The sequence below is a fragment of the Apiospora marii genome (assembly GCF_038362585.1).
Source record: "Apiospora marii strain CBS 49790 chromosome Unknown utg000005l_segment0_segment0, whole genome shotgun sequence".
Classification (NCBI taxonomy): domain Eukaryota; kingdom Fungi; phylum Ascomycota; class Sordariomycetes; order Amphisphaeriales; family Apiosporaceae; genus Apiospora; species Apiospora marii.
Window position 1 is genome coordinate 5,281,642 of NW_027117377.1, and position 16,388 is coordinate 5,298,029.

The 16,388-nt window shown below is 37.6% G+C and overlaps 4 protein-coding genes across 4 annotated transcripts; 3 read left to right on the forward strand and 1 right to left on the reverse strand.

The window, feature by feature from the left end:
• Positions 1–8,268: 8,268 nt before the first annotated feature.
• On the forward strand, positions 8,269–9,204 carry PG985_009542 (alcohol dehydrogenase; the record flags this gene model as incomplete). The annotated part of the gene is made up of 1 exon (XM_066829310.1): positions 8,269–9,204. The coding sequence occupies one exon, from the start codon at positions 8,269–8,271 to the stop codon at positions 9,202–9,204; it is 936 nt and encodes a 311-aa protein (XP_066684222.1).
• Positions 9,205–10,000: 796 nt separating this feature from the next.
• PG985_009543 (class I glutamine amidotransferase-like protein) lies at positions 10,001–10,870 on the forward strand (the record flags this gene model as incomplete). The annotated part of the gene is made up of 1 exon (XM_066829311.1): positions 10,001–10,870. The coding sequence occupies one exon, from the start codon at positions 10,001–10,003 to the stop codon at positions 10,868–10,870; it is 870 nt and encodes a 289-aa protein (XP_066684223.1).
• Positions 10,871–11,270: 400 nt separating this feature from the next.
• PG985_009544 (uncharacterized protein) lies at positions 11,271–12,446 on the reverse strand (the record flags this gene model as incomplete). The annotated part of the gene is made up of 1 exon (XM_066829312.1): positions 11,271–12,446. The coding sequence occupies one exon, from the start codon at positions 12,444–12,446 to the stop codon at positions 11,271–11,273; it is 1,176 nt and encodes a 391-aa protein (XP_066684224.1).
• A 2,263-nt stretch (positions 12,447–14,709) lies between these two features.
• On the forward strand, positions 14,710–14,934 carry PG985_009545 (uncharacterized protein; the record flags this gene model as incomplete). Its single annotated transcript, XM_066829313.1, has 1 exon — positions 14,710–14,934. The coding sequence occupies one exon, from the start codon at positions 14,710–14,712 to the stop codon at positions 14,932–14,934; it is 225 nt and encodes a 74-aa protein (XP_066684225.1).
• Between the last annotated feature and the right edge of the window lie 1,454 nt (positions 14,935–16,388).

Sequence of the window (16,388 nt, forward strand, 5' to 3'; positions counted from 1 at the left end):
CCCCCTGAACTGTATTGGATGTTACCCCTAAGCTGGATATATTAACATTGGTAACTTTTCTTTTTAAGGAGGAATACGCCCTTTTTTCCGTACCTTCCTATATTTCGTACGGATATATTAAATTATCCGATTTCTTATATTCTTACTCTTTATACGAATAACGCCGTACCTATTTAATTTACTCCTAATAATATAACTTAACTAAAAAGAATATAATTATTAATATTATATATAATATTTAGTACTTTATTCGATATTTAGTTAATATCTAATTAATAAGAAATCCTTCTTTATATAAATTAATAATTAACCTTTTTCTTCTCTTCTCGATTTAGAATATTTAATATTTAAATTAGTAAATTTATTAATTTAAATCTTTCCTTCTACTAGTATAAAAGGGAGTTAAATTCCTTAATTTCTTATATAAAATATTTCTCCCTCTCTTAATTATCTACCTCTACCGCTATAATTATTTATATGAAATTTAACTTTAATTTACCTGTTTTAACTTTAATTTATTTACTTTAATTATCCACTCCTTCTTATACATCTTCTTTTTTTATATAATAGCCGTTAATATAAATAACACTTTAACTAATTTATACACTATTACCTTCGAACTATAGAATATTATTAAATATAATAGTAATTATTAATAGGTAATTTTACTAATTAGTTTTATTATTAATTATACTTTCCTTTAAGATATTATTATTAATATACAGTTATTTTATTTCCCTTATTAAAATAATGTTTAAATGTTAATAACTATATAATAAAATAAAAAAATACGAGTAATTATAATACCTAGCTATAATATTATTATTCACGTTTAAATTATTAAGTCCTTTAAATTAATTATTTTATAAATTATTCGACGCGAAGGTTATTTCTATACGCTTTTTATTACCTCTTATAGAATAACCGGCTTCGATTGTTTTAATAAGTGTATTTAAAATCTATATCCATTCTATAATTATTATTATTTCATTAATTATTTAAACGGTTAGTATATTATATACGTTTAAAAATTATATAACTTTTAATATCGCGCTCTAATTATTTTAATAATTTAATATAATAATAACGACGACGATAATAATAATAATAATAACGATAATAAAGATAATAAAAATAATAATAAAGATTTTAATAATAAAGAGAAAAATTTAAATAATAAGAAGGAATGGGGTAAAATTTATAATAACAATAAAGCTTAAAGTATTATAAAATAATATATAATAATAGCGGAGGTTTTTATATAATAAATTTTCTTTTTAGAATTTTATATTATAATATAATAGTATATTTTCTTTACCTTCTCTTTTTATATAATAATAAAATATCGATAATAATTATAAACTATATAATAATAAAAGATATATTCTACCTTTTTTTCCTTAATTAAGTTAAGATTTAGGTTTTTTATATATATTTCTATCTATATAATAATCCGGTTTATAAAGATAAGCCGTTTAAATATTTAATTCGAAGTTTTTTTAATAAAGGTATTAGCTAGGTTATTTTAATTATCGATTTAATAAATCTTTAAGATTTCTTTTTTTTTATATAATTTTTAAAGAAATATAATATTAATTATAAGTTTTTTTTTATTTATTATATTAAGCTTAATAAAGTATTTATATAATAATTTAAAGTCGGTATAAAAAACTATCGATATATTTTAAAACTTAAGGTTTTATATAATTTTTTAAAATATAAAGTTTAATATAATATTATTATTAATCCCGGAGATTATATTATATAATTCGTTTATAAATACGCTTTATATAACCTTTTTATATTTTATTAAGTTTTAATATATAATATTTCTTTTTATTTTAAAGTTATTCTTTATATAATATATCTTTTAATCGATTATAATAATATATTTAAATTAAAATATTAAATCTTTATTATTTATAAAGGTATTATTAATAAAGATATATATTTTTATATATTAAAAGGTAAAAGGGATATATTTTAATTTTTTTATAAAGTTTTTAATTTATTATAATACTTATATATTAAAATACTTAATATCTTTTTTTTTTTAATATTTAGATTTAAACGGCGATAGAAAGGTTATATAAAGCTTTTAATTAATATATTAAGGTAATATATATACTTTTTTTATTTAAATATAATATTATATAATTTAAATTAAATTTTTTTTCTATTAAATTTAATTAGTTTATTTTTAATTAAGATTTCTTTTAACTTTATATAAAATTTTACTTTTATAAATTTTTTTTCTTCCTTTTAAAAAAAAGGGGTATAATAAAATTAAACGTATCGTTAATTTATATTATTATAATATTAAATATATTTAATTCGTTATTTATAAATAAAAGGTATAAATTATATATAAATATTATTATTTTAAGGTTTTATATATAGTATTTATAATATATTTTAAATTAATAAAGGTTAAATTCGATAAATTTATATAACGATAATATAATTTAAATAATTATATTTTTTAAATAATATAATTTAAGTTTTTTTAAAAGTTTAATATATATCTTTTAAATAAATTTTTTATATAATTAAATATATATTTATATTATATTTTAAAACTCGTTATATACTTTAAAGTTTTTAATAAATATTAATTTAAAGGTAAAGAATAGGTATTAATTTATTTATTAAATAATTAATAATTAAGTTAAGATTTTTTCCTTATTAATATTATTATATTTTTAAATAATAAATTTAAATTTTTTATATAATTTTATATTTCTTTTTATTTTATATATAAATTATATTTTAAAAATCCGTTATTAATTATATATTTATAAATTATATTATATAAATTTAAAGACGCTTTATATAACGAAGTTATTAATTTCTTTTATATTTAATTTTTAAAATAAAGATTTAAATATATTAATAATATTGTTTTTTTAAAGCTTTAAAATAAAATTATAATTTTTTTACTTTTATATAGTAAGAAAAGTATTATATATATTATTGTTATTTAGTAATTTTTTTTTAATTATAATAATAATATAGTTTATAAAAATTTTTTCCTTTTTTATATTAAAGTATAAGTATATTAAAATATTTAGTTAATTTAAGGGTATTATATTTTTAAGGTTATATATATAGTTAAAGGTCGACGTTTAATTTAAAGTAATTATATAATTAAAGGTTAATATATTAATTAAAATAATTATATAATTAAGGGTTAATATATTATAAGTATTTTTATTTAAATATTTTAATAATTTAATATATAATTTAAATTATATTTAATAAAGTTTTAACCGGTTAATATATTATATAGTATATATTAATATATTTATTTTATTATTTTTTAAAATTTATTTTTCTTTTTTTAAAAGAACGGTTTAATTTAAATAATATAGAAATCTTTTAAATTATTATATATATTAATATAAATTATTTATTTTTCAATTATAACGATTTAATATAGTTTAATTTATTCTTTTTTTTTATATTATATAAAAACTTTTAATTAAAGTAAAAGGGTTAAAACGTTATAAATATATAGTTTATTTTAAATATTTAAAGTTTAATTAATATTAACTTTTATATAATATTTCTAAAATATTTTTATTATTTTATAGATAGCTTTTATATAATTTTAAACTTCTAATAATAATAGGAATTATATATTAATTTAAAAGTATATTTTAAAGATAAAAAATATTAAGATTAAGCTATCTAAGCTAGTAATATTATTAAAGGTTTTAATAGTTATTTAAAGGATTATTTTTAAATTAATATAATTATTTAATTCTTTTTATAAAATATTATTTACTTAATAAAATAAATTATATAACTTTTCGATTTTTTTTATAATTTAATATACCTTAATTAATATTTATTTATATATAATTCCTATTATTTATATATAATTATAGAATTCTTTTTTAAAATAAATATTTAAATTATATAAAATAATATTTAAGGGTTTTTAATATATATATATATTTAATATTAATAAAAGGCGTTTTATATATTTTATATAGAAAGGGTTTTTAAAAATATAATAATTTAAAATAAAGTATTTATATTAATAATATAAAGAGCGTTTTATTTATTAATATATATAACGTTAGTAACGATTTTATAATTTAATCTATAATTGTTTTTTAATAAAAATTTAAATTATTATAAAGCTAAATTATATAATTAGTATTATAAATAGAATTTCTAAATCTTTTTTAAATTAATTAATTCGATATCGTTATATTTAACGTTTTTAAAGAGGTTATATAATTTCTTTATTCGAGGGTATTTAAAGCGTCGGTAAAGGTAATAAAGCTATTTTTTAATAAAGTATATTATTTACTTTATATAATTAACGTTAAAAAATAAATATCTTTATTTTTAAATAACGGGGAATTATACGTTATTATTCTTTTATATAATAACGTTTTATATATTATTATAATATATTTTAAGCTAATCGACGTTATATAATAAAAATAGGAATAATATAAATATATTAAAGATATTATATTTTATAATTCTTAAATTCCTTTATATAATAATAGATTTAATAAAGGTTATAATAAATAAGTTTTTAAATTAAATTAATATTATTTTAAAAATCTAATCGATCTTTATATTAAGGTTTTCTTATATATAGGTTTTAATTTATAATTTATTAATGGTAAAGATTTATATAGCGTTAATATCTTATAATTTATTTTAATATTATTAATTATATTATTTATAAAAAGAAAATTATTTTATTTATATAATTAATTATTTTATAAAGTAGATATTCTTTTTTATTAAATAATAAAGGAATATAATATTTATAAAATAATAAATATTATTTTATATAATATTAAAGTTAGTAATTTTTTCTTTTAATATAATATCTTTATTATCGTTAATAATTAAAGGTTTTTTTTCCTATTTATATAAAAATTTATTATAATTTTTAAAGTCCGTCTTAAAAATATTATATATTTATAAATATTATATATATTTTTTTTATTATTCTTTAAATTAATAATAAATCGATTAATATTTTAATTTATTATAAATATAATATACCTTTAATTAAATAGGTTATATTCTATATAATAATTTTAAACGATATATAATTATAACTTAATAATTTTAATTATTTTAAAGTAGCCTTTAATTACTATATAATCGTTAATTATTATATTATAAACGGGTATTTCTTATATAGGTATAGCGTTAATTAATATAAAATATTTCTATAGATATATTATTATATAAAATATTTATTAAATATCCTATTAATCTTTTCCGATTTAAAGCGATAATTATAAATATTTAAAAGTTAAAGAATAATCCTTTATATATTAATTTTATATAAATAAAGGCTAATTTTAAGTTATAGATTTTATAATATATTTATATAATAATAGTTTAAAGTTAAACCTCTTTTTAATAATCTTTATTAAAGGTTTATTATATAAATTAAAGCTTATTAAAAAGTATTTTTAAGATTTTATATTATAATTTCTTTAAATTTTTCGCTTTAATTTAATTAAAAGATATTCCTATTTAATTTATATAATATTAATTATAATTAATTTTAATATTAAAATAATTATTTAAAAGGTAATATATTTTATTCTATTTTTTTTTAAATTTAATATAATAAAAATAAAACTACTTTATATAATTAATAAATATATTTTAAAAAAGTATATAATAATTCTTTTTAAAGAAGTTATATTAACGATATTAACTAATAAATATCTATACCTTATTTATAAAGATATTATATAATCGGTTAACATATATTTTTTTTTTTTTAATACGCTTTTTAAAAAGTAATAATTTTATAACTTTTAATTATTACGCTTTATACCGGGTATATTAATAAAATATTATATATTATATTATATTAAAGTATTAAAGCTTATATAAATAAATTAAATATAACGTTATAATTAAAGGTTAAATAAATATAAATAGGTTAATTAATATTAACTTTAAATAATTTAAAGTTTATTATTAATATAAATTAAAGACTATTTATTTATTATTTTATATAATTTATTAATTTATTTTTAATTAATATAATAAATAGTTTTCTTAAACTCTATATAATTAATATTTATTATAATTTTAATAAGAATTATATAGTTAGTATTTAATATAGTTTTATAATTAAGTAAAGGGTTTATTAAAGGAAGGTTATTATATATAATTTTTTTAACTTTTTTTTTATTTATTTTATAATGTTTATTAATTAATTATAAACCGATTTAAATAATATAGGGATATTATAGTTATTAAAGTAGAAGAGGTATTTCTTTATTATTATATATTTTATTTCTTTAAAGTATTATATCTTTTATATTTCGAAATTTTTAGAGAATTATTTTTTTAATATAATTTCTTTAATTTTAAGGATAATATAGTTATATAAATATTATATAAAATATATAGTATATAGTTTTTATATTTTAAGTGTTTTAAAAAGGATGTTAATATTAAAAATTTTATCCTAAAAGGTGGTATTAAGGTATTTCCGATATATCCTTTTTAAAATTTCTATATATTAAATAATATTTATATATATAATATAGTTATTATTTAAATTTAGCTAAAGGATAAGGTTAAAGTTAAAGTTCTTATTTATAAAAATTATATTTAAAATAATATCGTTTAACTTAATTATATAATAATAGTTTAAAGTATAAAATAATATATAATGTAATTTATTCTCTATATAATTATAAATTTAATCTTTTTTTTTCTATTTGATAGTTTAAAGAAAGGGTTTAAGGTTATATAACGAGGTTTATTCGTTCTTTTATTAAATCCTATCGTATGGGATTTTTAAGGTTATTTAGTATAGTTATTAAAGTACGCCTTTAATAACTATTTTATTATTTTTATTAATTTATAATTATTTTATATAATTATTAATTAATATTAAATAAGTTCTATATATATATACGGTAAATAATAATATATAATATAATATATATTTAAATTTTATATAATATATAATCTATTTTAAAAGAAAGGGGATCGTAAGATCTTTCTCGTACGGTAAAACAGGTAGTCCGTACGCGTAGCGTACGTGATCCCCCTGAACCGTACTGGATGTTACCCCTGAGCTGGATATACCAACACTATGTGTTACTAACTTATTACAGGATTGGAATAAGGAGCTTATGTACAGGGAAGCCGGGGAAGAGGAAGGGAACAGGGACGACAGTGATGATCACGAAGCAAGAGGGGAATCAGGTGATGAACAAGGCGACGCAAGCCTTGGAAAATAACGCTGGCCAAGCCAGATAGCCCAATCAAGACCTGTGGTTGAGATAACCACAGGTCTCACCCGAGACGTTCAGATTGATCACCACGGCCCGCCACTTGTCGGCTGCCCGACGGCTACGGGACGTAGAGCGGGCGGCTGATGTCATACCGGCCATGAGTCGAAAGAATTCTAGACTCGCCATCCAAATAAGCTCTGTTTAGTGAATATCGATCTAGCGAGCCGGTTCCGATTTGCTGTCGTGCATTGGCGCCTCGCCATTCGGGACCACCGGCCCTCAAATGCACAAGTATGGAATCGCCTACATATGTATCAATGCATGCAGGACCCTGAAATTCCCGGATGCTGCTTGACTGTCCCTGTTTCGGCGTTACGGTTCGTGTTGGCTGAGGTGTCGTCGCGGTGTGCGTTGTACGCAATCAGGCTTGCGACATGCTCGAGTCAGGCGTTTCTAGCTGAGTTTGAGCGGAACCTGGGCGCGGAACCAGAAGACGGAACCAACCATTGGGCCTAGCCACGTGGAGAGCGCCGGAACGTCATTACCTAATTTTCAGAGGGGAGGCTAGGGGCGACTGGCGCGACAATTGTTCGATAAGGATGGGTCCGCGACGCGGGCTAAGGGGGTTCGGCCGCGGCTCTCGCTGGCTGGTCTTCTCTGCTGGTATCGAATTTTTGGAGAGGGCCCCACTGGGAGCATCAAACAACACCCAGCAGCGGAAGTGCCGGGGTCTGTTCGGCATTGACCGCTATCGCGAAGGAAAATGTGGTCCGTACAGGGAAAATATTCTGCGCTTTCGGCGATACGGGGTGGCGCCATGGAGACGGCCTTTTTTGACAGCCATGGGGTTAAAAGGGCTCCGCGTCCGGGGCCTTGGGAATGGCAGCAACTGGGGATACTATTTGGCGATCTCACTCCATACCTCCTGCACCTCTAAAACAAGAATAGACCAATAATACCCTTGAATTTCGTCCTTTTTTTGATACCCTTTCTTGCCATTCATCGTACGATAGATACCATGGGCTCCGCCATGCAGCAGCGCCTCTACATCCTCGACACCGGCTTCTCGCTGCCGGACCGCGTCGGGTCCATCCAGTCGTGCCTGACCGACGGCCGCGACCTGCGGACCGTCCTCGGCGGCCTCAAGCAAAACCCGGACGGCATCGCCATCGACCACCAGGCGGGCCGCATGTACTGGACCAACATGGGCACCAAGCTCGAGAACGACGACGGCTCGATCGAGACGGCCCGCCTCGACGGCTCCGACCGCCGCGTCGTCGTGCCCACCGGCAACGTCGGCGTCTTCACCCCCAAGCAGATCGCCCTGGCGCCCAAGAGCCACAAGCTCTACTGGTGCGACCGCGAGGGCATGAAGGTCATGCGCGCCAACCCGGACGGCACGGAACGCGAGGTGCTGGTGTCGACGGGGTCCACCGCCGCGGACCGCGAGGACACGACGCGGCACTGCGTCGGCATCGCCGTCGACGAGAGCAAAGGGTGCTTCTACTGGACGCAGAAGGGCGCGTCCAAGGGCAACGGCGGGCGCATCTTCCGGTCGCCGATCGAGACGCCCGCCGGCGTCGCGCCCGAGGACCGGCCGCGCGAGGCCATCCTCGGCGGGCTGCCGGAGCCCATCGACCTCGAGGTCGAGGAGGCGTCCCAGACGCTCTTCTGGACGGACCGCGGCGACCCGCCCCGCGGCAACACGCTCAACCGCATCTCGCTGGCCGAGCTGGCGGCCGCCGCCAAGGCCGGCGGGCAGCCGCTCAAGTCGGACATCCTGGCCCGGCGCCTGCACGAGGCCATCGGGCTGAGCGTCGACCACAAGAGCGGGAAGGCGTTCGTGGCGGATCTGGCGGGCGGGGTCTATTCGATTGACCTCGAGACCCGGGAGAAGACGGTGCTGTTCCCCGAGCTGGGCGACTTGACGGGTGTTGCTTTGGCTCACCTGTGAGCGTTGATATTATGATAGATCAGCTAGACGGACGGACGACTGGAGGGATGATGAGATCATGCATGCATCGGGGGCGTTTAGACAGCGACTGATTTCGTTAGATGTATACAGATAGAGAGAAGCACAGTTAAAGAATCATTTAGCCTTGTTGTATAATGACACACAATACCTGCAGCAAGTGCATCAGCCACACGTAACCAACATCTAGTAGGATTTGTATTGGCCAGAGAAAACGTTCTAGCTGAGGTTGGAAACAGAAAGCGATTCGTACGTAGCTCACGTCAGCTTTCTCTCGCGGAGAGGAGAACATCTCGGGTGTAGGTGAAGTAAGCCCTAGCATGTATTCACCTGAGAAACAAGCTATTGAATATTTCCGAAAGTCTGGAATCCCGCTAAGACCGTTGAGCAGCATGCTGACCTACATCATCTGACATGGGGTGAGCAAAGATAGGAAAAGTTTGCAGGCACCCGAGGGAGGACGCCCGCCAATCATGACCGAGGAAACCAGTTTACGGCGCCTGTCGTATAACCACACGAATCAATCCATTTTCATGGATTTAATGTAACAGCGCATAAGAGCAGTCACATTCAATCGTATTTCCCTACCCAATTGCGCTTTTTGTTTGTTTTGTCGTCATAGAAATTTTGATTCGATGCCCGCCAAGGCCAATCGCCCGAAAGATATAGAAAGAAAGGACAAAGAAAGGCTCACTTACATAAGACACAGAGGAACTATAAGGTCCCATAACCCGAGACCCGTACAGCAACTTCGTTCGACACAGCTTTCATTCCCACGATGCGCTTCCCCACGGGTATTCCTCTGAAGCTGGCCTTCACCGCGCTACTCGCGCTCCCAGCACTGATAATCGCCCAGAATCTAACCAGCGAACAAGCCTTCAACGCCAAACGCACACTTTCTATCGGCGTGGTCCTCTTCCCCGGCTTCGAGCCCCTCGACGTCTACGGCCCCATGGAACTGCTCGTCTCCCTATCCACCATGGTGAAAATGACCGTCTCCTTCATCTCCTTCGCGCCCGGCCCCGTCAACTCCCGCTACACCCCCTTCTCCGCCACACCCGGCGCCCCGCCATCTGTCTTCGGCTACGTGCTGGGCACGAGCACGCTGGCGACGCACGCCTTCGCCGACGCCCCGGCGCTGGACGTGATCTTGGTCCCCGGCGGGACGGGAACGCGGACCCTGGTCGAGCACCGCGACGACCCGGCCCGCGGCAGCGGCGTCGTCGAGGACTTTTTGCGCCGCCGCGCCGACCAGGCCGACTATATTCTCGGCGTGTGCACGGGCAGCGCCCTGCTGGCGCGGGCGGGCCTGCTGGACGGCCGGCGCGCGACCACCAACAAGGCCGCCTGGGGCTGGGTCACGGGCGCGGGGTCGGACAGCAACCCGAATATTACCTGGGTGCCGTCGGCGCGCTGGACCGTCGACGGCAAGGTCTGGACGAGTTCGGGGGTCGCGGCGGGGATGGACATGGCTTACGCGTTTGCGCGGCGGGCGTACGGACCTGGACTGGCGGATCGGGCGGCGGAGATCATGGAGTACGCGCCGCATCAGGACCCGGACTGGGATCCGTTTTCGGTGGTGCACCAGGTGCCGGGGGCTAATATGTCGGAGTCGTTGGTCAGCTGCGTTAAGCCGGCCGGATACTAGTTGGCGGGCACAAATTTTGAAACCAGGCGGTCGTCAGAACATCCCGGGGGGCTGAAAATGTTGACAAGCGGTGTGCAGCTACGAGCCCCTGTTTCTAACAGCGAAACGGAACCTGCCCCATACCTTTGCAGTCAAACCAATCACACCACATCGATAATCCATTTCCAGCTCCATGACTGTTGCAATTAAGTGTTTATTCTGCATCTCAATAATCACGTGGCACTAAACATCAGGATCTCCAAAAGTGTTACTGCATCGGACATTAATTATTACTGTCGGTCAAGAAGCTGACATGGCACCTGCTTCACACCCATGCCGAAACTGCAATCATTTTCGGGGCTGGCTTGGACTTATAGCTAATTATTACAGGTTATTGATAGTACATCATGTAAGAGCAGCATCACATGATTTTCGGGAGAAATCGCGTCCAGGAAGCCTTCGGGGCCGCAGGGGTACTCCCCTCCACCTGCTGCACCTGCTGGGCGACCTCTGGCTTCTGAGCGCCACCCTCCTGCGCCTCCCCCTTGGCACTGGGCACGCCGCCTCCTTCGCCAGCAGCAGCATCAGCAGCAACCATCTGCATCTTCCTGGGGTCCGGCCCGAGCATCTCGACTGGGTACTTGTGCCGGAACCCCCACCTCCACCAAAGCCGCCACCTCCGCCCCGCCGACAACGCCTTCCACTGCGCGACCAGCGCCGCCTGCTCGCCCGCGTCGCGCGCCGGGCTCACGCGGATGAAGCAGGCGACCCAGCCCGAGATGAGCGTCCAAGACACTGTCCCGAGGCGCAGCGCGCGCCGGCCCCGCATCATTTGCCGGAACCAGAGGAAGGACTCGAGGAAGCCCAGCACGAAGAGTCCCGGCAGCACACTCGCCAGCACAATGACCCAGTCGCGCCACGACATGCACAAGTATGCGAGCCGGCGGTGCACGCAGACCTCGGCGTCGGCCGCGTCGCCGACCCGGTACCACGAGGTGATGCGACCGTCGGCCGAGTAGGACGGGGCTTCGCATGCGCGGATGTGGTGCCGGTAGTTGTAGCCGTACCCGGGTGTGACGCCCGGCGGCAGGGCCTCGAGGTAGAGGGTCTCGCTCGCGCCCCAGAGACCCGAGTTGGTCTCGGTGGCCGTGGGCTGCAGGCCCGCCGTCTTCGCGGCCGGGACGGAGACGGTCTCGGTCGTCTGGATCTCGAACGAGGTCGGGCAGGAGCGGGGCGCCGTGTAGGTGACGGGGGCGACCCAGTACGTGCGCGTCTCGCCGCTGTCGTCCGGCTCGAGGCTGAGGGGCGGGTCGTCGGAGAGCTGCCACTCGCCCACCGAGCCCGTCGGCAGGTACAGCTGGATTACCTCGAGGTCTAGGTACTCGTTGGTGTACGTCGAGCTCGCGGTGGGCCGGGCCGTGGGAGTGAGCCAGGTTTTGATGGTCCGGGTGGTGGTGATGACGTCGCCGAGGTAGGCATGAGTGGTGGTCACCACGACGTACTCGGACGTCGTCGATGCGGCCAGGGCCAGGGTTGGGTGGGCTTGGAGCGCTACTAGCAATAGCCCCGAGGCTACTCCTGCGAAGAAAGGTGTCATTGGGATCAGGTGTTGCGAGGGTATTCAGCGAGGATGCCAATCACTTCTCAAAAGAGTATGCATCCTGGACTTGCGTGGCCCCGACACCTGCTTTATATAAGTAAGCATCCTGTCCATTCATACGAAAGGGTGCAAGTTTTTTTTTCTACGAACAAGTCGCGATAGCCGTGATCCGGTGCCCCACCTTGTCAGTCCAGACGGTCTAGGTCGTACGAGTTGGGTGGAAGCAGTGCTCGTTTTGGGCCATATACGGGGCTGGGCAAGATTGCGCACCGGCGCGCCGGCGAAACTTCACGATGCCTCATTGGCCCATCAGAGATATGGACCGGGGGTCCTGCCTTTTTCGGCCCCAAACGTATTTAAATTTTGGCGGCCAAACTGCCGTGCCGCACATGTGCATATCGCTAGCTTTCCGTATTCTGCCAAGGACTCTTGTAAAGAAGGGAATTCCTCATAGCCTATTACTCACTCGCCGCCCGTCGGCGATGACTCGTTCTTCCCCAGAGCCAAATTCAACTCAACCACTTGCTGTCTTGGCATCGAAAATGGAATCTCATTTCACGCTCGTCTAATACCGGCTTGCAGACTTGTGGGCTTTCTGCCCCGACCGCCACGGAATAACGTGACAGCCATTATGAATAATCACGAATACTCGAACAATAGTGGTATATGTCCTTGAATGAGTCATCCCAGACTGATGCCGGTTGCACCCTAGAGCTTCCCGCCGAGTCTAGCGCTTATTCAGACCTGCGATCCCATCATCTACAATTGGCGCCGAAATGGGTCCCGTCCGGTCGAGCCAGATCAACACAACCCTGGTTCCCAGGGCACCTCTCAAAGATCTTCAGATTGTTCGTATCGCAGTCGCATTGCATAATGATCGCATTATTCCTGTTTCATCATACCGTTAGCCAGACCCCCAGTGTCGGCCAATGGCAGTTCAGGGGGAACTTACGCACAAAACCTGTCGCAACGATGATGTTTGTCGCACTCGTCGGCGTATGCGGAAATCGCGCACAGAGCGACGGACAGGGCGATGGTAGCGAACCGCAGTGTGACGGTGGCGGCGATGAAACAAGAAACGACAAGATAGCAGATATGAGCTATAGATGTGAAGCCAGGAGTAAACAACTGGGTGAGTCGGATCGTTCAACCGCTCAAAGAGGAGAGGCCGGTCGTCTCTATATATACCATTCCCTGAACCTGTATCAGCGGGTCGACCCGGCATTTGGATGGTTACATTATAGGGCAACGTCCCTTGCTTGTGTAAATGAAACGGCATAACGCTGCCAATCCAAGGACGGTCACCAACCAACAAAATTGATCTAATCTCTACAAGGTGCGTCTTAAGGTATTGCAGCGAACTCATTGCAGTTGACAGAAGCAGTTGCCATCACATCATTCTGTTTGCAGTCTCCTTGTTGGTGCCTGGAGAATAACGATCTTCAAATAAGGATGCTTACCGACCCGGCGTCAAGTAGGTGGATTTGCATCCATCACCAGCTCACACAATGGGTGGCTGAACTTCCTTGAACCTTGTATCAAGACTACTTCGCAAATCATGGTGAGGCATACCATCAGCCAACAAGAACGAATATAAGATCCCTGACACTCATTCCACCAAAACATCCCCGTTCATGTCGAACCAGATGGGGAGTACCTCCCAACTCTTCTTTCTACCAACCAGGTAGTGTAGCAACTCGTCATTCTCCGCGGTCTCGGGTCATCGTGAACCATCCTTCGGGACAACCCCGGTCGACCCTAACCAGCGACAACGAAGAGTCCGGATCGGCGCTCCGCAGCAGCATGTTGCATTAGACCAAGTGCTCGGACCGGAGCTTCAGCGAGATGTTCGCGATCCACGAAGCCACAGTGCTCTTAGAGAACCGCCTGGGGCTACGCCTCGTCATCGGACTCTATATCGTCGTCGTACTCTGGTCATCTCTGAACCCAGCGCCTCAGGAAACTCACCCGCCGGAATGGCACCATGGGCGCGAGACTTGCTCGACTCGGTCCGGGTATCGTGCAGCGGTGGAAGGCATGGAACGTGTATGAATAGGTGAACGTATTGTCTAATTAGGCACTATCCTGTGAGGGGAGATGTACAGTGTATAGATACGTGTGTGTGTGTGTACCGGAGCTCCGACACCGGGGGGCCTTTGACCAACCCTTTCAGTCCCCGCCATTGCCAGACTCAACACCATGAGCGTTCCGGTAGTATTACTCCATAAACTCTTTCCCAGCCCACATTATCGATCTGTAGATGGACCAAGGCCAAGCCGGCGTCGTCGGTAGGAACGCGTCATCGACCAATGCGGCAGATTTCATCGTCGTGGGACTCATCCTCCTGCCAGTCCACGTCGACATTGGCGGCGAAGCAGAAGGGGCTGAAGCGGTTTTCTGCCTCGAGGAGGTGGTCCGGGTGCTCCGCGCCAGACACTGCTCGAGCATGCTACGCAGTAAGGAAACAGTAAGCCAATTACACTGAGGCTATCCCTACCCGCAATGAATTTTCAAAATGCAAAATTCCCTACCACAATGCGAGTCATGTGTCACGGTTCGATACCGATCCTCTTGCCTACTGTGCCGAAAGCTGCCCCTGGGACAAAAGGATAAGTATTTAGGGTAAGCCAACATCGGGCCCACTGGTGGGTTACATATCCATAACATCGTATACTATTCCGTTTTGAAGTATGGCGCGACCCTTGAAGGACTGCGGGAGTCTATTACTCAGAGCCTCCGTCGCTTTCTAGATATCTCCCAATATAGACTTATCTACGGATACGACAAGATATGCCACTGCAGCTGAAAGAACTATGAAATCTCAATACAAGTCCTGTTGGGTAGAAAGGCATCTAGCTATTCCTTTGCTGTGCTGAAGCGTCCGGATCGGACGATAGTTTTCCCTGGAGATTTCGGGTTGGAGAACTCCACGTGACTTCACCATATGGCACTCGTAGGGGCGCCACATGACTAGAAGACCACTTGGATAGTGGCATAGGCGATTCGCCGGACATCCTCAGGCGTAGTCTTTGGGCAAGTCTTGTTCGGTCGGTCACTTGTTACACATATTGAAATCTATAGGAGACGCAGGATGTGTTGATCTTCATATTGGGGAAGACGTGCGTTATAAATTGGCAGATATGAGCAATAAATAGAAACTTTTGGGTGTGCAGAGGACCCAAAGTCGACAATAGCTGTGCCGGCGGAAACTCAGCTCCCAATCCTTTCCACCGTGCTGAAGCGCCACTTCCAATTACAAGGCATCTTCCCAGCAAGTCAAAGCGCGATCCGCCCCTACACACATCCCGGTGCGAGGAAGGAATGGAGCACCCCAGTCTCCATCAAGGCTGCGACCCAATCGACCCACCAAGATAAAAATAGAGAGAAAGAAAGGCCATATCAGAAGCCATATTGGTAGGGAAAGTTGTCTCACAGAGTTAATTGGCTACGTTGGAAGAACATCTCGCTTAACCCATGAGAAGAATCTTGTATGATTGGTTTGATTCCTGTTCCCCTATCCAATTAGTCTGGTCAGCCCTTCCCATTTTCACGCTAAGCCCTGTTAATATGACGCAGGTCCCTGCCTGTTAGCAAATGCAACTGGTGAACCCTGTTATTACAACACCCGTCGACTGTGAAAAGCCTACTTTTGTGGGAAGTCCAACCTGAGAAATCACTAATTACTGAGACTACCTTGGACATTAGTTCTAGGCTAAGCAGTAAAATAATGTCCAATATCCTATCTGTAATATGCCCGTGTCACCACCAGGCCACTTTCCATTTTAGGGCAGCAGTACCCTGGCCAGGTCGCGTGGAGACACCTTTTGCGCGGCACTTTTCGTCCCGATTGCAAGGGTAGCTGGGGGAATCGGGCAATGTAAGCGAATCCCCCCCTTTTAAACGTCTAAAACTTACTTCAGGTGCCAGTTCAGGTAAGTG